The following is a 22,770-nucleotide window of genomic DNA, read 5'->3' on the forward strand; positions in this document are numbered from 1 at the left end:
TAGCGTATTACAAACGTTCTGCAAACATGCCTACTACAAATCAACAAGGCACAAAGTCTTTTATTTCTGCAAAATAATGCAAACATCTAGGGTCAGAGAGAAAATACATTTTCCTGCCAGTCAGTTACAAAGGCAGTGTCTGATACACTCAGGGGAGTTTTTCAGCCTCTTCTGTCCATTTGGCTTTGAGCTGCTAGGGTGTGGATCCAAGCGAGCATTGCACACACAGGCCTGGTCTTGAGTGTCTTGCATAACAATAACACAAGAGAGATGGCTGAGATTTTGAAAATGTGTAAAGGCTCATCCTCCCAACAAAGACAATAATGAGCAAGAGGGGCCCCATACCGGGAAATGAAGAAGCCATATCAAATAATGCCTCTGATATGGTGATTAAAAAAAACAAAACAAAAAAAAAACACTACAGGCAAAGAAGCAGGGCTGGGTACCCGCAGATGTACCCTGAGGGTGAGAGGTCTAGACTCTGACTAAACAGTGGCTCACACTTGAGGCAGTTAGGATAAAGTAATCACTCTTGGTTTTGAGACATGCGTGGGTGTCTACTGTACACCTGCGGTCAAGAAGTTGTGAGTAAGGGTTAAGTAAGTCCCTTACCAGGCATCTCCCTGTCTTGTCTTCACACTCATCAGCCAAACCGTTGCACTCACAGGGCACACAGCGGCCCAGGTAAGGCCCACTGCCATCTCTGTAGAAACCAGGAGCACATTTCTGAAAAAGAAAAACACAAATATAAAGGCATGATTACTGAAAGTAAAGCTTATATACAGTGTAACTCATACACCCAGATATACCACTGTAGAACTATATTTGAATTTAAAAGCAACTTTTTGTATTAGAACAATTATGAAACTACAGAGAGCAACATATTTGTTGCTAAATCTACTGTGTTATAATTAATGTTATATAACAATGCTGATATACAGGATATCACAATTTCTGGAAATTCAATTGAGAAATATTTTGTAAATTAAATAACCAGACACAAGTGTCGGTTTCTGACTAATATATGCGTAACAAAGGGGTCGAGAGGGTCGTTTTAAATTAGTTTAAAAAAACAAAACAAAACAATCCTGCTAATTGATCTGCAACATGCTTGTAACTACAATTATTAAAAATAATATTAAAAAAATAAATCTCATTAATCTCTGATTGCTGATACATTTCTATCTTCTAAGGCTAGATATTATCGCATTATCTAACCTGGAAAAAATATCATGTACAAGTGTATAATACAACATCAATTACCACTGCAGTTTAGTGGAGACTAAACTTCTAAATTGTAAATACAACATCCATTTTATTTAGCATAAACTTCTCAGTGTTTCCAGGAATTTTGCCACCATTCACAGTAAATGATGAAAACCCACTCTCCCAGACAGCACCTCTGTTTGGTGTCATGAAGTGTGAGACCACACAGCAATGAACTCAACTTAAATTGTCATTAACAATTAACACTGAAAAGTTAAAGACTGCCCTTTGTCCTCAGAGATAACAGTCGCCAACAACCCACACCTGATACACTGAGAGCTGTAACTCATAGCTAAGGCAAAACAACATCCCTTCAACAACAAGATACATCACACCTTCACCATTTTTTACCTGAATCTGAGGACTAGCATCATCGTCATTAATAGAGGGATACTGAATTCTCTGTCCTCTGTCATGCACAGAGGGGTAGCGTATCCCTTGGGTCTCTTGGTCATTTACTGATGGATACACAATCTGTTGAGTTCCCCCATCATGAAGCGAAGGGAACTGTATCCTCTGAGTCCATCTGTCGTGATCTCTGGGGTATCGAGGTTTCTCTCCTCTCCTGAAGGGCCTGTTGCCAGCGCAGCAAAGTCCAATCAAAGTCCAACATACCAGGGTCCATAGCAGAACCCGTGTACATCTGCGTTTATCCATACACGTATCTAACATTCCTAACGTTTAGTCTGTGTGAAATAATGCTCCACTCTCTCCTGCCTCTGCCTCTTAAACACACAAACTTACACTCACACAGACGCACACAAAGACGACACGCCCATTCACCTGAGTCAGACTTGAATATCACCATGAGTGTATGCAGCAAGCACACACATGCAAGTGTTTACACATTCTCTCTTTCTCTTTTTCCTCTCTTCCATACACACATTATCACACAGAATTGCTTGAGATACATCAAGACAGAGAAATGTGGGTGCATGCACAAGCGCACAAAACAAAACACACAGGAAATCCACCTTTGGTATTTCTTAATAGAGAAAAGGAAAATCACAGTATTGTAAATACTGCTGTGTTTACTGCATGGGTGTGATGATAAGTCCTCTGTATTCATATTTCCTGATGAGTGTGTGTGTGTTTCTGTGTATGTGCGTGTGAGCGCGTGCACATGCGCGTGTGTGGTTTATAACAGTGTTTGTGTAAGCATATGTGACTGAGAGGAAAGTCAGACATCCTCAGACAACAAACTCACACCTGAATCACGCTCCTCAAACACACAACATACACAACTGGGTGTGTCGGCCGTACTTACAGACACACGCACACACTTCAGGTGCATCCAGGAACCAACTCAGGTTTATGAGCAACACTGCGTTGCCAACCGCCACACCCCATGTGTCAAGGAGAGGTGCCGTGTCATACCACCTCTGGGCACATATAATCAACTTCCTTTGAACACACCCAATCAACCACATACACACTGGTTGGTAACCACATCTTTGAAAAAGTTTTCCATATTTATGGGAGTGCCTTTTTCAAAGATTTTTTGATATCACTGTTTCTCTCCACTGGTGAACATTCATGAAAAACTCCCTTTTAATTAGCAGTCACTCCGTTCTCACTTTTCAATCTGGTTCTGTGGGCAGAACTGCTGCAATCATGTGTATACAAATCAGATTTGAGAAGCACAAACACACTCTGTCAAGTCAGCGCCATTCCCAGGATAAAAAGAATTCAAGCAAAGCCTTTCCTTAGCAACTACATTGTGGTTGTTTGCACTACGTTTCTGTGAGCTGTAGCCATGCTGGTGATTATAGCTGTATAATCACTAATATTATGTCTGCGTGATTGTGCATCATATCCCAGCCCGGGGCTACACAATTTGGCTGTGCAGCTCACAGACTGGTATTTTCCAGTACATTCCGCCCAAGGCTCCTCAGCTGATGAACTTTTCTTCTAGGTAACGAAAGGGTGCGGAAAGGGAGCGGTACTTGTTTCAGGCGTGTCAGGACACCATAAAAATATGAGGATGAGGTCTGGCTTAATCAACACCCTGCCCCACCCCACTTATTACCTTCCCTGTTTCTCAGACCTCACAAAATGATCCAAATCTCCACTCCTGTTACTGTTTTTCTAGTTCTTTTTCTATGTTTTCCCACAGACACATATACACATGTAGATTTCAGCTGTAGGTTTTTTTTAGTGTGTAAAAGTTTTTTTTCAGTCTGGAAGTTAAGTGTCAATGACACTGGATTCTCTCTACGTTACTGTCTCCAAAGCTTGATTGTAACTGAATAATCAGAAAATCTCTTAGAATTCAGGAATAGCAATACCAAGAGATACTTAATGGGCTTTTAATTTCTCACCTCACAGGATTCTCCGGTGTATTGAGGGGGACAGGAACAATGCTCCACAGTGTTCGCAGGACCCCCGGTCCCTGTGTTAGTCGCCTCCTCCAAGCCCACCTCCCCCAGGCTTAGCCGCTGGCTCTGAGTGAAGTATAAAGCTCGGATCCTCAGGCCCTCCAGACCAGCCAGGACCATCATGAGTTCCTCTCTGGACACGGGCCTGTTGGTGATGGCATGGCGCCAGTTTCCCTGCAGGCAACAGACTGGTTATTTGGGGACTAATGCTGAGAAATCTCACTGCACAACAGTCACATTTTGTTAGGTATAGTATGACACTGAGCAGGAGAGGTATTTTATATATATTGTACAGTAAATTTACAGTAAATTTGTCTCTGTCCAACACTTTGTTGCAGAGCAATTAATTAAATTATCCCTTTCTAGTTTACCCCTTCCAACACTCTTATATCATGTGGTTAAATTAAAATCAAAGGATTTGTTCTTTACCTCCACAAGGTGGACTCTGCCCTGATATAGCCTGTCTGGGAGTGGGACATGAGGAGCCATGTGGACCAGGGTCATATCTTGACCCTAAGGAGAAATAATGATGTGGATAAATAAACTGTGTTTCACTGAAAAAAAGAGAAGTATGAGAGTGAAGCAAATAAAGGCACTACACACAGTCAGTACAACATCAGGTCTTCGCTCCATCAGAATCATTCCCTCACTGGGAATCCCAAAGGATTTGGACTGGTAGGTGAGGAAACCACCGTAAGATGTAACCTAAGAGAAAAGAAGAAAGTACCAAATATCATGTCACATCACATAAATGCCAGTTTATCTGCAAAGTCAGCAGAAACAACTGAAATACAAGATGTAGTTTAAAGGAAATTTAAGTCAGTTATGATACTTTTTACCTATCAGTGTAACTCCTAAGAATTCAGGGACATTGCAACATTGCAAAGGATACAACAATTTCCTGTTTAACTGGCAAAAAGTTCAACCTCAGATAAAATGAATCATCTGAACCCAACTATTTGGAAATGAAAACACACCTGAAAGATGCTAAAGGAAGGTGAATACAGCTGAACTGTGTATTACAACCTTCTACTACACTGACAAACTGGATCCACATAATACACTGGTAAGTGAAGTGGGTCAAAACAGAACCATAATATAATATATATTAATTTTCATTTCCAGATTAATCATATAAACATTAGGTTTAAACCATATAAACAACGAGTTTAAGCTAGGTTGCTGCATCCTCAAATGTCAACATTATGCTGTGGGTAAAAATAGGGAACATTGACAAAACTGGAAAAAAAAAATCTAAATTTTCTTTTAATAATGACTCTTAATTTTGGCTTGATGTTTAAATAAAATAATCAAAATCTAATCTATTATTCTGTAAACACTGCACAGTCTCTGTTTCCGTCATCAGTAAACATTTATTGACAACAGTATTCTCATTGCCTCCACGGACTCACCCTGTCTCCCAGGTAGGACTGTGGTGCCACCCAGTGTAGACTCTGAACAGTAGGAGGAAGCTCCTGGATGTCTGCCACCACTGTGTTACTGGCTGTGTTCAGCACAGAGGGAACCTGCTCTTGGTCAGGTCTCTCCAAACGCCAGCCCCGCATATCAACAAACTAATAAAAGAGATTTTAAGGAGTCAAAGTGAAAAATCCATCCTTCAACTGAATTATACTGTGCTGTTTCAAATATTTTTGACAGTGGTGTTAGTATAATACAAACAGACAAACGCTTCCCTGAGCTGGAGATCAGAGCAACATGATGTGACTTGATAATGTAACAATATAATGTTTGGAATTATAACTATTCATTGAGTAACTTTTGAAATGTAAACCAACAAACGTTTTCAGATCCCTGTAAAATTGCTATGGCAATGCATGCTGTGATCTAGCATGTCACTGTGGGTCCTTTACCTGAACAATACCTGTATGCACAGCTTTCATTAAACACATGACACAGTTCACCACACAGCTACAATCAGCCAGAAAATTTTATAGGCATAAAATTTCCAAAGGCATTCATAGACATGCAGGGGCACGAAAAGCAAAAACACACCTTCCCCCTGCGTTTGCTGGAGCTCTGACACTGGTCAGTGGCTCCGAAGCAGAAGCAGCTCGTACAGCCCTGCGGGTTGGAGGGGTCAAAATAGAAGGAACCTTCCCGACAGGTATCACACCTGACACCAGCAACATTTCTCTACAGACATGGCAGCAATAACAGACAGGGGGTCAGAACAAGGACAGACAAATACACAGAAAAGAGTAAGAGAGAAAAAAAAAAACATCCAGCAGTTGGATGAAATGAACTCACCTTGCAGAGACACCTCCCTGTGTCTGGGTGGCACACATCACGTGTGACACCACCTTGATTACAGTTACAAGGTACACAGTCAGGGAAGCGATAGTAGCCTGCAGCACAGCGATCACACTGCCGGCCCCCAATCCTCGGCTTGCAACTACATAAAAATACACATTGTGTTTAGTAAAATGTTGGTTTATAATAGACATTTATAAAGTCACATATTAGCAAAAGGAAGGAACAACTGAAATCAAATATCTTTTTGTAAGAGGAAAATGCAGTATAACCATATTGTATTCATTACTGTTCCGTGTGTTGCTTTCTGCTGGTACTTGTTCATGCATTCCACTGTTTCTTTCAAAAAAAAAAAAAACACATCAACTGAGTGATGGAGCTGACTTTGACAGAAACCTACATGACAGAAAAGACAATCTGTACATCAGCATGACTGGACTGTGAACTAATCCAATCCTAGTCACTCCTAAGTGGTTTGGTGTCTTGTTTCACTTTCACTGTTAGAGGCTTCAGGCTTCACATTCCAGCCTTTTTCATCACTCAAAAATTACAGCATGAAAGAGAAAATGTATTGGCAAGGGACAACCATTATTTATGCAGCTGTATAGTAAGTGTTCTAAATTACAGAAAATTACACAATTTAGAAGAATTTAAAAAATTATAGAGTTAAAAATAATGAGTTTGAGCAACTTTTATGATAGAGCGCCATTTCAAATGTTTATCAGACTAAGGTAGAATAAGAGTAAAAAAATAGAAAAAAACAGAAAAATTGCAGGTTAGAGTTTGTCAGGGATGAGGACTAAGTCTGTGATTAAGTGTTCAAAATTCAAGTTTTTAAAAAATGCCCTCTCTTTAAAAAAAAATCAAAATTTTATGTTTTAATTGAACAACGTTAAATTCTTCATTTCAGATAAAAAAATTAAACAAGACAATGTGATAACATATTTTTTGCAGCCCTGATTGTTGGTACAATACACAGTGAACAACACATGCGGTTTAATTTGCCCATCTTACTAATGAATGCTGAAGTCTGCTCTTGATGAGTACACAGTATTTTCTTTCCTCTCACCTGCACTGTCCAGTGATGCGTTCACATTCAGGTCCTGCGCCGGGTTTGATACCGTCTGGAGAGCAGTTGCAGCCCTCGCAGCCCAGCAAAGGGTGGTAGTTGAAAGTCTGATTCTGACACACATCACAGGCTGGTTTGACTGTCTGAGGAGGGCAGATACAGCGTCCCGTCACCTCGTCGCACAGTCGGCTACCACACTCACACGCTGCGGTAAAGAGAAGGATATTTTATTAGGGTCAATACATGTGCAAATTTCAAACTGACTGGAAGTTAGAGGGAGAAAGTGCTGATTCAAAACTACAGTATGTAGCAGGTGTTTATGTATTTGTACCTTTTCATGAGGGACATCTTGTAGTGTATTCCAAAAGTAAGTGTGTTTACTCACGTCTGCAGTAGGGGAAGCCGTAGTATCCAGTGGCACACTTTGTGCACTGTCGTCCGATGATGTGCTGCCTGCAGGGACACTGTCCTCCAACTGGATCACAAGTGGGCCCTGTGGAGCCGGACTTATCACAGTTGCAAGCCAGAGCTCCGTCATTATAGGCTGCTACGAGAGAGCGGGCAGAGTCTCTGCAGAACTCGGAGGAAGTCCTCGGGCTGAAGAGACAGAAAAATAAAAAGGACTTCCTTCAAATACAGAAGTGGTTTTTGATTATTACAGCTAGAGGGCACAATTTACAAAAACTTCAACTGTACTGTTTTTTACTGTGAAACTTCTGCACTTGTACTGCTGGATAAATAGATTGTTGCACTAGAAAAATCTAACAAAGAATCAATATGTCATAGACAATCTTGACAAACAGAACAAAGAAAGGACTGATCAGATCTTTAAAGTACCATTTCAAACAGATTTGAGTCCAGTTTGCTTTACCGACATGGTGGATACCTACTCAACATAGAAGCCCTCTCCTCTGCATTGCTGTATGAAATCTGCAGAGTTGTCCAGCGGCTTCTCTTTCAAGAGATCTGGAGTGTAACTGCTATCAGGAACCAACAGGATATAATCCTACACAAACAATACAAACCATAAGAAATGACAAAAACATGCAGTCTCACCAAAAAAGCCCCACTTTGGTGTGTTTTGAGCTTAAAGCATATTTATCAGTACGATAACGAGAGAGATAAACAGATAAACTAGGGATTTAAAGAGTTTTAGATAAATGTTTTTGTTTGATTGTATCTGAAAAAGGAAAGGGAAACAAGTTAACAACAAGCAACAAAGCCGAACCTGCCCCAGCCTTACAGAGGTTGGAAGCTTTGCTTTTATAAAACTGTGTAAGGCTGCCAGGTAGAATACAGGCCCTTCATTGTTGTTGTTTGGGGCATGAAATAGTACTGAGGAGAGAGGACCTCAGCATGCCAAGTCCTCAACTTGAACAACTCCAGTACCAAACACAGACTCCTTAGGCTTTTAGACTTTACACAGAAGCAAGTCTCTTTAATTTCTTTGATTTTTTTTTCTCCACATTTGTCTCATTTAATTTTTAAAAATTAAGTGGATGAACATAAGACAGTGACAGTATTTGACTTGTCACACACAGCACTAACCAAAATAAGGGTCTTCCTAGGCGGCACGATCACAGAGATGGAGGGCTGGCGCCAAGAATTCTGGTCCAAGTCGAGGGCGATGCGTCCATCAGCGATGACAACCTCCCTGCAGCCCGAGACCGCAGGGCAAAAAGATGCGTTTATTGACCCTGCAAGAGAAGAGCTGGGTTAAAATTCAGCAAAGAAAGGAGAAAAGGCATTTGCATGCTGCACAGTAATCTGTTTCTCCATTACAGCCATATAGGGAAGTGTGTTTAAGTCCTTTGATCATCTTGTCATGAGCCCAGGGACTTAATCTGCTCCTACAGAGGAATCACCCCCTCGCTGATAATGCTTTCCTACTTACTGCCAGAGTAAACATGCTTATATCCAGCAGGAGCTGATAAACCCTTTAATTCTATTTGATTAGACATTAGTCAGCCAGACTTCCTCAAACACACTCACCCCTCCAGTCACGCCCTGCGTCCACTCGGACCTCCACGGGGAAGGAGGTATGTTCAGGCTGGTGATAATGGACCACAACCACATACCTGCCTGGGAGGGGCACTCTGGGAGTGAAACTGATCTCTGTCTGGAAAAAAAAGGATACATAAGTGTCAACCAGACAGGGTGAAACTGAAAATGAATATTAGTTCAGAGGTTGCTCATTGAATGCTGCCCCTGCAGCAAGTCCAGAAAAGCTCAAACTATTCAACAAGGTTAGGAAAGGAAAGGCATGTTTTCGTCACTCTGATACCTGAGGGAATTTAAGCACTACCCCATCACTCTGAGGCTCACGGACTGGATACGACTCTGTCTGTCGTCTCCATCTCCAATCCCCATTGTCTCCACGCTGCAGAGCGACAGCTGGTGCAGATGACAGCTGTCCATCACGGGCCGCATACAGAATCCAGGCTGAGCTTGGCTTGTCAAACTGCCTCATAACACAGTGCCGGCTGGAAGCATTAAACAGCAACGAGCTAGTGTTACTCAAAGCCTGTTGATTGTGGTTGAAGTGTTTGCAAAGCCCTACTGCAGCAGAAAATGTGACTTATTAGGCAAGAGGTCAAAGGTTATGACCGATGAAGCAACATTCATCTCAAATAATCCTCTTTTCAGTCTCCACATTCTCTGGTTATCTCACTCTTCTCCTGGAATCACACACTTAAATAAAAACATACTTCTAAGAAAAAGCTGTAGTCTTTGATACTTACAGTCTGTCCTCAGGTTGCATGTCCGCCTTCTTCCTAATTCTTGGCATTTCAATCCCATATCTGGATAGACTTACTGCAAATTATCTCAGAATTTCCTTCTTGGCCAAATGTGCACTTTTCTTTCCAGATTTAGAAACTAAATCAGTACACAGACATGATATTTTTTTTCACGTGGAAAAACTGATTCCTACTTCTACTCTCCATTGTTAAATCATCTTTGCCTTTTCCAACTTTTTGTTTGTTGACATATTTTGGCCTTTTGGGAGGATCTTTTCAACCTCGTTCAGAGTGAATTATATATTAAATGACAGGACTGCACACTGACAGCTCTAAATACGTGTAACTATACCAGTTCACCTGGTCATTAGGTTCAGAGTGAGAGTAAGTTTAGTGTGAGAGAGAGAAAGAGAGAGTTTGACCCCAAGTTTAGCCTCAGGTAAATGACCTGTCCCAGCTGCAGGAATGTATGTTATCACACCTGGAAAACAGATGTGTGTCTCCATTCCCCCAAACAACAACAATGTACAAAGCAGTAGTCTTGTAGCATCATCTCCTAAATTGTAGCTTCCATTGATGGGTGTTGTAAAATTCTCTGTGTGACCGTGTTATTAAAAGCACGCAAGGTGACTTACCTGTCTTCGGTGAAGCGGCCGTGAGTGGAGACACAAAGCACCTTGGGGTCTACGTATTCAATGGAGAATTCTTCTGCAGGCACTGCATACACTTTGTACTACCAAGATAAACAAGGATATTTTAAAAAAACCTGACTGCTACCATCTAATTTATAAGGTACAATAAATCTTTTGTGGAAACTTTTCTCTTACCAGCAGGAATGAGGTTGTGGAAGTTTGCAGGAGAAGTTCTGTCTTGTGAGAAAGCTGTAACACTGCCACCTGATTACTGCTGTCCACCGCCACGCTCCGACACAAAAAGCTGCAGGGGGTTACAAGACACTACAGCTACAAACATACATATTCTACAACTGCGATTTCTTCATGTAAAAAACATTATTTTGGAAGCTGGAGTAACAAATGCAGGCCTTACCTGTAGGCACAACTGTAAATGTTAGCCCTGGCTGGGATCTGGCCATCTAGCTGGCCACTGATGACTATGTTGACATTCTGGACATTGTCCACCTCACTGGCATACTCCAGGACAAGGGTGTATGGGCCAGAGTGAGGCACACGCAGACTGAGTTGAAGCTGAGACTATGGGACATGTGAAAGAACATAAAATGGACAGGCAGCAGTTTTAAGAGAATGAAAGTGGACCCCAAAATAAATACATAAATATGAAGAAAGCCTTAGCTAATTGGGCAGGTCATCCTATCTAATCACCTGATTTTAATCTGGACTTTAAAAACAGCTGATAGGGACTTACCCAATGACCTTTGTTTTATAGCTCAGTGTTTAACAAATTTATATGGTAAAGGTGGCGTCTACGATACTAAAACCAAACTGAATCCAACTGTTAAGTAAATCTCTACATTGTTGATGTATTAAGTCATGGCCTCCCACCTGTCTGCCGTTGAGAGCAGCCATCTCGGGGTGATCCGGGGTGGGACGGCGCACACGGGCCTGCCTCCTCCTGCGCTCGCTGCGGCTGGACAGAATCCCCTGTGAGCCGAGTACAGAGCTGAAGCCATCCAAGGCCACGTGCTTATACAATAGACAGCTGAGACGGAGACACACAGGCATAGGCAGATAAGAGATTATCACATCATCATCCTGTTTTAGCTAATGGGGAAAGAAAAGCCGAGGTTAACATGTTCATAACATATTGTTTATCATATTGTTTAATACAAAAAATATTTGGATTTTTTTTGGATACTCTCTCCTTCCTCTTTGGCACATATCAAATCATGTGTATATTATAAATTGTTCTATCTATTAAAACACCTATACATTTTTACACAAAATTAATCCCTCAAATTTATCATGTTAGACTCCTGTAGGATCATGTTAAGTCTAGCTGAGCCATGGCAATAACATCATGGAACTGTATATGGAAAACTTGAGCCATGAAAAAAAAAAAAAACAGGATGAATGGCTATGAAAACAAAACCCACCTATGTCATGCATGAGTGGTGAGTATGAAATAGAGACAGGGCTCAAAAATGCTCAATAATAATAGAATTACTTTGTGTTCCTGTGTGCAGCAGGTAGGTATGTGCAGGGTTGGGTGATCTTCTCCTGCAGCAGCGGAGCCTCATAGTAATCCCGGGGTAGCAGCACTAAGTAGTCCTGGGAAGTGAGCGGGACAATGTGTATGTTAGTGTTCAGACGATTTAACATTTGTTATTTTTCTCCAATGGAAAATAAATTGCACAACATTTTACATGGTAACTTCTACATCACTGTCCTCCTTAATGGACTCACCAGCAGTACCCCCTCTGCCCTTATATGAATGATCCATTTCCCAGGAGTCAAAGCAAAGGGCTCAGCAAAGCCTTCTCCTGGGACAGTGAGGAAGGATGGGGAGCGACTCTCGGGGAATATGACTTCCTTACTCTGATCTGACCCTGCAGAAAACAAGCAGAAATGTCCGTAAAGTTACACATTAACAGAGAGTACTTATGCTGGATGGGACGTTATAAGAGTAGGACATGTCGTGCTCCAAAATACATGTAACTCTCATGAAGGAAATGATTTAATTTCTTTAATGACAGGTTAGATTTGACAGTTTCATGATGAAATGTAAAGAGGTGATTTGGTGTCAGAGGCAGCCTTACCTGCAGCGCCTCTGTTATTGGTAGCCTTGATGCTACCAGTCACACTGATGCTGCTGGGGTTAATGAACCGCAGAACCACACGGAATAAGTGCTGCCTCCCTTCATTTGGTTCAACATGCACTGTTACTCTGACTTCACTCTGCGGGGAACGAGAGTGACACACAGCTGACCGCAATGGCGCAGGTTTGAGTAGATGATGAGGGTTTAATGGTAAACAGAAAGGTTAAAAATCATGTCCGGTGGGCAGAGACGTTAAACAAACAGAGCGGGTTAATCAACAGACAGCAGGCGAGAAAGGTGAAGAGAGGGAAGCACATCCAGAGGAAGGCAGGCCCTTCACTTACAGTCACAGCAAGACTGAGAGCCAGCTTCATCCACCACCAAGATCCTTGCTCTCGCTCGCTTTCTCCCCTTTTGTTTGGGGGTGACGTAGCGGATTACAATGTGGAAAGGGCCAGGAAAGCCAAGGGTAAGCGTTAGGATCACCTCCGGCTGAAGAGAGATAGTGTTAGTGCTAGGAGAGCTGGTGTCCACTTTACCACATCCGCCCTGATATAACATAGGCTTGTGCGTTTTAATCAGGGATTTCAGCGCAGAGGTAAAAGCAAAAGACACAGTGGTATCAGAACAGACTGAAAAAGTAAGGAAGGAAGCTATAAAGTCATTGAAGTGGCAGACAGGACTTTTCTTAGCCAGTGTAATTCATTACAATAATCACAACATATCCAATATATAAGGGCACTGATGTGAATATGTACTAACCTGTGCAGGGGACATAACAGCATAACCTCTCCAGCTGAAATCTGGAAACTCTCGGGGGTTATAACCGAATCGTACCGGTCTGGAATTTGGTGTGGTGCCATCCTCCACTTCAAACTTCAGTTGGTGCAAAGTAGGAAAGTAGTGGTTTGGTGCTGGCCTAACAAGGTACACAAAAATGTAAATTAAAACCATCATATGTTAATGAGAAAAATGTAAATTGTAAAGTTTCATCAGAATCTAGATGAATCAAAGTCTGCCGTATCTTACTCTCTGCATTTGCGGCCAACTATATTCTTCCGACATCGACACTGTCCCGATATCTCGTCACACGTCAAGTCAATAGCACCACCCACATCACACTGACAACCTATCAGGTGGAGTAAAAGAAGTTATCCTTCATGATTAGGCCTAAGGATGAAAGTGTCAATCAGGATTCAGCAACATAATAGATATTTGATGTTATAGAGGCTTTAAAGAGCAACTTAAAGTGTCACACCTCTGATAAGAAAAGCTCAGCTGCTCTGTTGCACATGTAACCCACATGTGTACTAACACATGTTGGGAGTGGCTGTGGCTCGGGAGGTAGAGCAGGTCGGTGGTTCGAACTCCTGCAGTCCACTATGCCATCAGGTACAAATGTGTGTGATAGAAAATTGCTGTGTCTAGAAGCAGTGTATGAATGAGCATGAAAAGCTGAATGTGACTCGTGGTGGTGAGAAGTTACACTGCTGTAGGTCAGCTGGTGTTAAGTTGCTTTTTAAAAATTAATCCATCCATTGAGTCTTGAAGATAACAACCTGTATGTTTATTCATTACAGCTTGCTCTTGTTGTATGTGAGTTAACTTGCAGTTTTATAATATGCCATGGTACCATGGTAAACAGCACATATACATCTTGGTGAGATGTGATGTTGGCAATTTGATCAAGTAGCATATCTTACCCCGACAACCAAAATAATTCTTTTTCTGCAGCATGAAGTATCCATCCTTACAGGAGTCACATGAATGTCCACATGCATTAGGCTTACAGTGACACTGTCCACTTTTCTAGACAAACACATAACCAGGAGAAAATTAAATGTCACAAAGTTATGGCTGAACAACGCAGGCAAAACTCTGTCTACTTTAATCTTACTCAATTTGATAAATACATGTGTCAGTCACCGGCGGTAGTCTCACCTGCTCACACTCTCCGACACCACTCAGCGTCCCTTTCAAATCACACCGACACTCTGGTATGAGAGAGAGAGAGAAACAGGAAGGTTATGAAAATGTAAAGGGGGATCTACAGTGAATAGACTCTGATTACAGGATTTTAGGATTTTGTCACTTTCATGGACAAAACACAACAGCACAAAACCCTCCAATCTTCAGAGATCTGCACTTCAAAGGCACAGAGGAGCTTTACTGCCACGGCTTGCTTTCAACTCAGCAAAAAAAAAAAAAAAACTTGCCAAAAAACTTCCCCTTAATGTCCGGCCACAGTCAAGCAGAGGCATTCTTAGGGATATTAAAAGCTCTCTTTTTTCCCCCCTCGTTTTCTTGTGTCTTCAGGCAGCACGGTAGTGATAACATTCTTGCTATGGAGCATAACTGTAACATTAGACAGGTTTCTAGACAAAGCCAGAAACTGTTCCCTCACTGGCTGGATAATAAGTATTTCCAGTGGATTATTTTATTCTATTTTATTTTATTTTTTTTGTGCAGGCAGAAAAGGGACAAAGTACAAGTCCAGAGGTATTGTATGTTTTTTATGTGCCACTAGATACTCATTACTGCTCTGTCACAGCATTAATCTCAGGTTCGCTTGCAGCTCTGCAGTGAAAGCAGTTGACAGGACTTTGCCTGTATTAACGTGTTATTCCTCAGCTCCCCTCTGTGGGACAGGAAGGAAAATCCAGCCTTGTTGACAGGGGTATGTTGACATATCCTTTGGGTAAGAGGGGCCAAGACCCATATCAGTACCTTGTCAGATTGCTACTGGCAATTTAATGCAGTGGGAAAAAATGTGGGCAGTGATCAGAACTAATACTCCTACTCCTTATTTTCTTACACCTTTTGCAGAATTTATTCAATAGTAGTTTTCTGTTTATTTATGGTCACTCACCGATACAGCCATGAGGGTTGTCTGTAGCCAGATTCCAGTAAAGAGGTTTACACCTGTTGCACAGGGTTCCCTCTACATTTGATAGGCAGTGGCAGGAGCCCTGAAACAACAGATAAGGGATCTAAAGATTGTTGAGACTGGAAGCTGCTGCTAAAAGCAAAGTTGTATTTGTTAACAATCAGGTAGATTGATATCAGTCACAAGCATGTGTATATTGTGCTATGGTGCAAGTCTTCTGAAGGACTGGAAATTGGCAGCTTTTGTTTCTTTTTCTTTTAAACATACGATATGTTCCAAAATAAAAGGAAGAACGTGACTTTCCAGAAACACTGAATTAGCCGAGCATTACTTCATGTTGTTGTTTTTTCTTCCCCTTCAAAATGGAAGGAAGTCTTTTTTCCTTTTTTTTAAATTACATTTTCACTACAGGGAAAAACACTTCCTTGTTAAATCTGCTGGATGACGTTACAACAGAACAGCTCTCTTATCAGCCATAGGATTGCTTTGTCCGTGTAAATCCACACCCCAAAGGGCCAGTGCTGGATTAGACTTTAACCACTTCTGTTCCTTAACGCTAAAGAAGACTTGATCAAGGTTGGGCTGTGACAGAAAATTAAAGGTGACTGAGAGTGTCATACCGTTTGAGGATTGGCGAGTTCAGTTCCTGCTGCATTACACTGAGTAATCGGAGCTGGAAGGATAAAATGAGCACAAAATGGGGGGAAAAAAACAAAAAAACAACATGTCAGTATGTTTCATGGTTAAATTTAGCACAAAGATAGTCAAATATTTCATACCACATGAAACAACTTTAAATCTTCAAAGAGAACCTTACCTAACCCGACCAAACAGCACTGCACATTAAATATTATTTGTTTAAACAATAACTCTCGTTTCTGCATCAGTCCAAAAAATGGTCCAGTGTGGTTACCTGAGCACTGGGGGAACCTGAGTCCAGAGGCACAGCGGTCACACTGCTGGCCCACCACCCCCGGCAAGCACAGGCACTGACCAGACAAAGGGTTGCATACATTGCCATGCGAACCTTCAGGTGAACATCTGCAAACTGGTGACAGGAAACAAGTTGAATAAGAACTTTAAGTGCTATCGTGTTATCATCAGGGTAAGGTGAATAAGACATGAAAAGAGTATAAAAATGACTCTTGTTTTTTTTCTTTCCTTAAGTGATTCCCAGTTTTCTATTTGTCTATTCTTGGGAATATAATTCCTTAGAAGGAAAAAGTCCATATATATATATCTCATGTTTCAACCTCTGTGAAATGTTCTGTCATGCAGATTACATGAAATAAATGTGGATGACGACAATGGGGTTTTACAGGATACTGTGGGAGAATGAGGATGTTTGCTCCACAGAGTCATGAGAAGAGGCCACAGTAAGTCCAGTGAAACCAGCATCAACATTTTTTCCACAAGCACTTAGATCAGCAGAGGTCACATGCACCCAGTTGGTTTATCTATCATAATTACTGGTGTGGTAGAGGGATCAGACCCACTCACCAGCACAGTCTGGATATCCATAGTAGCCTGGTGCGCATTCATCACACTCCTGCCCTCCGTAGTTGGGCAGACAAACACAGCGACCACTTGGACTGCAAGAACTGTCAACCACACCAGCCCCATCACAGCGACACGCTGGAGGAAGACAAACAGGTTTCAGCTTATGATTTACCATTTTGCATAGATACTCATTATTCCTCACAAAAAAATCTAAATAATCAGTCATAGTTCTTTTTTACTCTTATTGCACTTCAGGTTTCCTCAAAATCAATGTGAAAATAGAAAAAAAATGTATAAATATATGACATAAAATGACATATAAACAATGTACAAGCAAGGACATTTAACATAACTAACTAAAAAATAACAAAAATGATATGTTGACAGACTAAACATTTAAGCAATTCTAAAAAAAAATGAGTAAATTCTGGAAGATTATTTTAGGTAATTCTTGATAAAAAATTATTTTAAAAGGCCCTGCTTTAAGTGTATTTGAAACTAGTGCAGATAAAAAGACACTTTTGCGTAACAATAAGGTACAAACTTCCTGGACAAACTGTTCAGATTCTTTGTACACCAAGCCCCAGTTTGTAACCTTTTGCAATGAGACCAAAATGTCAAGATTTACTTCTTGTCTACGTTTTAACAGCTTGTGGTTATCTCTTTCAAAATGTCATATTTCATAATCACTCTGACAAGAAACACTGATGAAGTTGTGTTTGTACAGCAAGTATGTGTGTGTGGTGATTCTTTCTCACCCTCGCAGTTTGGGAAGGAGTGGTATCTAGGTTGACAGCGGTCGCATCGTTCCCCCTCCACACCCTGACGGCACAGGCAGCGCCCTGAAGCATCGCAAACCTCATACACTGTCCCTCTGTAGTCACATGTACACCCTGTGCACAAACACATAAGGGATGTTTATTTCAACAACAGAAGGAACCTAATTAAATCCTAACCAATAGAAATTCAAATGACTAATCCTGTTCTTGAAGCCTGCTTTTAAATGAGCTTGAACTCTTTCTTTGGTCCAGCTGAATAACAGGGAATGACAAATACTTTCAACAGTTGAACCATTCTGATATTGTGGCACACAGTGGTACAGCTACACTGGTGCCCACATCTTGCCAAGCCTCGCCTGGTATTGGTATGTGAATAGACTTGGCACCACTACAAGATAGCCACCAGAGAGACTGCCAGTTTTCTTTGTCCCTAAGCAGCTTCCAAACATTAATATCAGCTTTTCAAAGGCTGCTGATGAAATTCCTTCGCAGTCAGTTCACACGATGAAAGAGAAGTTCTTGAACAGGCAAGTTTAAGGAAAACTTACATTGTTTGTTTAGATGCTCTGACAAATGATAAGACAGAAAAACCCAAGGGCTAAAGGTCTTTGTTCTAATATAAATGGCATATTACTAATAATGTGTTTCCCAGCTTGGAGGAAACCAGAAAAGGGAATTTAGAAGGCGGGGGCATAACTAATAATAGACTGGTTAGCTCTCACTGAGCAGTCCCAACTGACTAGTGCTATCATGAGAGGAAGGAGACCACTTGAACTTAAATCCCCACTGATGGACATCATAATTTAAGACCAGCAGACATCTGTTATCACTGAGCAGGAGATTTACTCATTCTGACAATATAATATACTAGTATTTACAATTTATACTGCCAGCTGTGTTTTTATAAGGCCTACAAACATGACCTGACCTTTATATACGCTAAGCACTTTCTTGACTGACCCCTGCCACATGTTCTTAACATTTAACTCCCCAGAAAACCCAGTCAGACTCAGTGGTGCCTTACAAGTCCTTTTTAACAAACTGAGCTGCCTGTAAGTAAATGTGACTCAGGTGACAAGAAAGTCAAGGACTGCACTGTAAAAAACCTCTTCAAGAGGATGCAGTATCAACAGTTTTTTTACATAGAGGAAAGGCAAATAAAAACAGGCATAGAACAGTTAACACAGCACAGCCCTGTAAACACCTCTATAGTAGCATAACATATCAGGTCTAATCACACTCACGCTGACAGATGGGTGAGCCAAAATGACCTAGAGGACAGGGGGTGGGCTCTGTGCAGAGAGGAAGAAAAAAGGATGGAGAAACCATTTTAAATGATAAAAATACCCATTAAGCCAAACTGTGGTATGAGACAAAATGTTGTTTTCTGAACTCACCCACAATAGGACCAGCGGGAGATTTGGTGGTCGCCGGGTATATGGGATATCCTGATTGCAAAGAAAAGGTACAAAGTCATGACCTCCACTGATGGGAAACTATGAACAAGTAAAACCTTAAGAAATTTCTTTTACTACAAAAACAAAAATGACAATGGAAGGAAAAACACATTAGTCAGACCTTATCAAGGAATTGTTCAGAATTTCGGGAAATATGCTTATTAATTTTTTTGCCAAGAGAAAGATGGGACAATTGATGCCACTCTTATGTCTGTATGGTAAATACAAAGCTGGAGCCAGAAGCCAGTTAGCATAGCTTAATTTAGCTTCACGTAAAGACTGGAGGTAGGGTGAAACAGTTAGCGCGGCTATCTCCAAAAGTAATAAAAGTCTCTTAACAGTACAAAAATAAAAATGTCTAACAACTACAATTTCTCTGTACAAAAATTGAAGTGTAAAGACACAGTTGTGGTTTTAGTGGGGGATATGTGCCAGACTATTTTTTGGCTTGGAACAGCTGCCAGGAAACCAGCAGAGACTCCAGGAAATTACTGCTCCAAGCCAAGAAATAGTCTGGCACCTAACCCCTGTAAAACCACAACTTTGTTTTTACACTTCCATTTTTGTACAGATTAAACAAATAAAATTTAGCATGTTTAATAATGAACTTCAGAGGTGCTGGTAGGTGGATTTTGTTGCCTTTGGTCATGACAGACTAGGTGTTTACCACTTCCTATAATTATGGCCACAGTGGTCATTTACAGCAAAAGTGACAAAGCCTCGCTTTAAATGCTAATATACAACGAAGAATTATAGAATCAAATTGTAGAAATTTAACTACTAAGCATCCCCTGAAAACCACACAACCTCATAGTGACTGTGTCTACATGTTTGGACTAGAATGTCAGTGCAATAGGCTGGAGATGAAAGACCGTCAGTTTTAATAATAACTTCTAATTAATATATTTCTCATAAAATGCCATGTCTAATGTCATGTCAAATTTATATGACATTACATACATGAAACAGACACCTGGGGCAGATTACAAATATGTTGCCTCTTGTGTGTAAAAATAGTGAAGTGGAATGCTGTTGTAAGTTCATGCAGTAAAAAGGTTTATGTCAGTCAAAGCCAGAAAAAAAAAACTGGGAGTAAAAACAAAAATCACTCAAAAAGATGAAAGATGAAAGACTGGGTGGCTTATCTCAATGATCTTGCAGCCTCCTGAGTCAGATCACAATGAGATAAGGTGGGCAAACTCTTTTTGTGTATCTAATATCTGCGTCTGTTTGTTTAGATGGAGGTCTGGCATGTGGAATGTGCAGTAATGGTTAGTCAATACTGTAGCATGCACATACAATCTTCTGCATACAGCCCTGCAGCATTAAAGCATACCTCTTTCAAATAAGCTTTGTCCAAAAAAAATCCCCTCAAGGGGAGAACTGACAGGCCAGAACATAAAAGGCTAAAAAAAATAATGAACATGAAACTGACTCCACTCGTCAAAAGGGTGGGTTCAGTTTCATAACACCCCTCCACCCCCACCCCACACACACACACACACACAAAAACACATCATTTTAGCAAATAATGACTTCAATAATAACAGCACCTTTGTTTTTGACACAACAGATGTGATTCAGGCCATATGATGTACAGGCTTTGCGCACTAGAATTACATCTTCATATAAAGTTAAATTCATGTCCAGAATTTGAAAGATTTAACTACAACAAAACTCACGAAAGCACTGTGGGTAGTAATAATATCCGTCAGCACAGCGATCACAGTTTTCTCCAGCAAATTGTGGCTTGCAGATGCACCTTCCTGACCCCATTTCACAGCCGGCTGTAGTCCTTTCATCACACCTGCAGGCTGGTGGGGATCACAAGTTATATACAAATATAACCACACAGGTGCATTAGTGTAGACTAACTTGTCATGTATACACATCAACAGAATTACTGATTGTAAGGCAAAAAGACATTTACTATACAAGACAATTTCAGTACACAAAGCTAACCATCCATTATCTTAAAATGAGAGATCTCAAAAGCAAATAATGATTACTAAACCTTTACTGACTCTGTTTTTGGCAAAACGAACACCTTCCGCTGCTAAGCTCACTTAATTGAGTTTGTGGATTCTAAGGTTTACTTTTCAAAGCGCTCAGGGCAACCAGTTTAATTCCACTACTTTCTAATGTCCAAACACAACTGGCAGCTATTTATATGGCGAGGAGCAGCCATAGGCCATTAAAGTAATGTAAACAAGAGCAGAGCTCAGTTTAGCAATAATACAAGCGGTGGTGCCAGTGGTTGTGCAATGGTGCCATTTATGTCTGTCTCCAACAAGACACTGATGCCTCTCTTTGAATTGAACACTCTTTTGGCTTCACTTGTTAGTCAAACATACTGTAGGTCAAATACCTACATGGTGAGGAAATTTTTTTAGCTCCCAAACTATCTGGTGCTGTATCCTGGAAATTTGATAGATGTCAAGGTTCAACCGTAACAAGTAATGAGAGTCTCAGTATTTTTGATCACATATTTACGTAGCCTTTCATTTTGATCGCATCATCTACTCAATATCTCTATGCTTCAGGTCTCAATAGACAGATTCACATTTCTCTATGAATTGGTCATAGTTCCTCCATTTGCGAAGAGGTACAAAATGAAAACATAAATCACAGCCATTTTAATCCATACCCCCCCCCACCCGCAAGTAAAAATAACAAAGATAAAATAGACAGAAGGCAGCCATAGCTCTCAAGTCTGAGACACAAATGAACTTACTCATGTCTAACCATATCACATTTCCACAGAGGTCCTGAATAGTCAAGCAATACTCAGACTGTTACCAAGCAAACCTCTCTCAAAATTACAGAACAGATAGAACTGTGGGATAGAAAATGGGCATTTCAGTGTTACAGTAAATCAAAGGGACAAACAGTGACCGAGGAAGTGACTCACGTATGCATCCGCTGGGAGACTCAGGAGGTACTCCATAGGGCCTGTAGAAGCCTTCAATGCATCTCTCACAGTTCACTCCAGCAGTGTTGTGCTAAAGAAGAACATAAAAATAATGCACGAGCCACTACTCAACACAAAACTGACCAAGGTGAACACAGGCACCCGAGAGAAACCACAAGTTGAAGACCATAAGAGTCGTCTTTTTACTGTACAGCAGAATCTCTAGTTTCTTGTTGCACATCAGTCTGTTTATATATTCCTGTAACCTGCATTTGACGTTACACAACACTTTGATATACTCTCTGCATCTGTATCATATTCCTGAAGATACTTAACATAACATTCAACACAACAAAAGAAGTGACACAACATTAATTTCTTAGAGTGGTAGGAGGCAAGTGTGTAAATGGGAAAAAGTTTGTTTTGGCCTCACAAACTCATGTGCTCAAGTTTCAGAGTAAATGGTGCGGCATGCAATGCTCCATAGAGAACTCAATAAAGATATACACAGGCAGCAGGAATTTATCTTATTTTTTTTTTCCTTTTTTTGTGCCCACTCCACCCCTACAACCACACACATGCACACACACACACACACAGGAATCAGTTTAGACTTGATATGCATTTCATACCTGGCAGTTGATGCACACTCCCCCTCCGTCGTACCTGCCGAAGGTGTCTAAACTTGCTCCCCTCTTTTCCACCTCTGGGTCGTAATAACAGTCAAAAGCATGGAAGAAACACTGGCAGGCTGAGGAGGAAACCCCCGAGACACACACA

General features: G+C 40.9%; 1 protein-coding gene across 4 annotated transcripts in view; it reads right to left on the reverse strand.

Moving 5' to 3' along the window:
• The window catches only part of LOC108883438 (laminin subunit alpha-3), a 55,901-nt gene that overhangs the window by 16,131 nt on the left and 17,000 nt on the right, over positions 1-22,770 (reverse strand). For 3 of the 4 annotated variants that reach the window (XM_018676571.2, XM_018676570.2, XM_018676573.2), the window contains 34 exons: positions 22,623-22,741; positions 21,991-22,081; positions 20,762-20,893; positions 19,020-19,070; positions 18,867-18,914; positions 17,602-17,736; positions 16,844-16,978; positions 16,257-16,391; positions 15,964-16,016; positions 15,326-15,425; positions 14,398-14,450; positions 14,160-14,265; positions 13,486-13,585; positions 13,219-13,375; positions 12,457-12,595; positions 12,104-12,246; positions 11,865-11,968; positions 11,243-11,399; positions 10,770-10,933; positions 10,550-10,658; positions 10,358-10,455; positions 9,269-9,467; positions 8,977-9,103; positions 8,533-8,681; positions 7,875-7,990; positions 7,370-7,581; positions 6,985-7,189; positions 5,913-6,057; positions 5,658-5,798; positions 5,057-5,218; positions 4,248-4,349; positions 4,074-4,157; positions 3,588-3,818; positions 613-726 (listed from right to left, as the gene is read on the reverse strand). In XM_018676571.2, the coding sequence (XP_018532087.1) occupies positions 613-726; positions 3,588-3,818; positions 4,074-4,157; positions 4,248-4,349; positions 5,057-5,218; positions 5,658-5,798; positions 5,913-6,057; positions 6,985-7,189; positions 7,370-7,581; positions 7,875-7,990; positions 8,533-8,681; positions 8,977-9,103; positions 9,269-9,467; positions 10,358-10,455; positions 10,550-10,658; positions 10,770-10,933; positions 11,243-11,399; positions 11,865-11,968; positions 12,104-12,246; positions 12,457-12,595; positions 13,219-13,375; positions 13,486-13,585; positions 14,160-14,265; positions 14,398-14,450; positions 15,326-15,425; positions 15,964-16,016; positions 16,257-16,391; positions 16,844-16,978; positions 17,602-17,736; positions 18,867-18,914; positions 19,020-19,070; positions 20,762-20,893; positions 21,991-22,081; positions 22,623-22,741 (4,316 nt within the window). The remainder of the gene's footprint in view (positions 1-612; positions 727-3,587; positions 3,819-4,073; positions 4,158-4,247; positions 4,350-5,056; positions 5,219-5,657; positions 5,799-5,912; positions 6,058-6,984; positions 7,190-7,369; positions 7,582-7,874; positions 7,991-8,532; positions 8,682-8,976; positions 9,104-9,268; positions 9,468-10,357; positions 10,456-10,549; positions 10,659-10,769; positions 10,934-11,242; positions 11,400-11,864; positions 11,969-12,103; positions 12,247-12,456; positions 12,596-13,218; positions 13,376-13,485; positions 13,586-14,159; positions 14,266-14,397; positions 14,451-15,325; positions 15,426-15,963; positions 16,017-16,256; positions 16,392-16,843; positions 16,979-17,601; positions 17,737-18,866; positions 18,915-19,019; positions 19,071-20,761; positions 20,894-21,990; positions 22,082-22,622; positions 22,742-22,770) is intronic. The other variant, XM_018676572.2, reaches the window with a different exon arrangement.

Source organism: Lates calcarifer, linkage group LG4, assembly GCF_001640805.2.
Source record: "Lates calcarifer isolate ASB-BC8 linkage group LG4, TLL_Latcal_v3, whole genome shotgun sequence".
In the NCBI taxonomy this organism is placed as follows: Eukaryota; Metazoa; Chordata; class Actinopteri; family Centropomidae; genus Lates; species Lates calcarifer.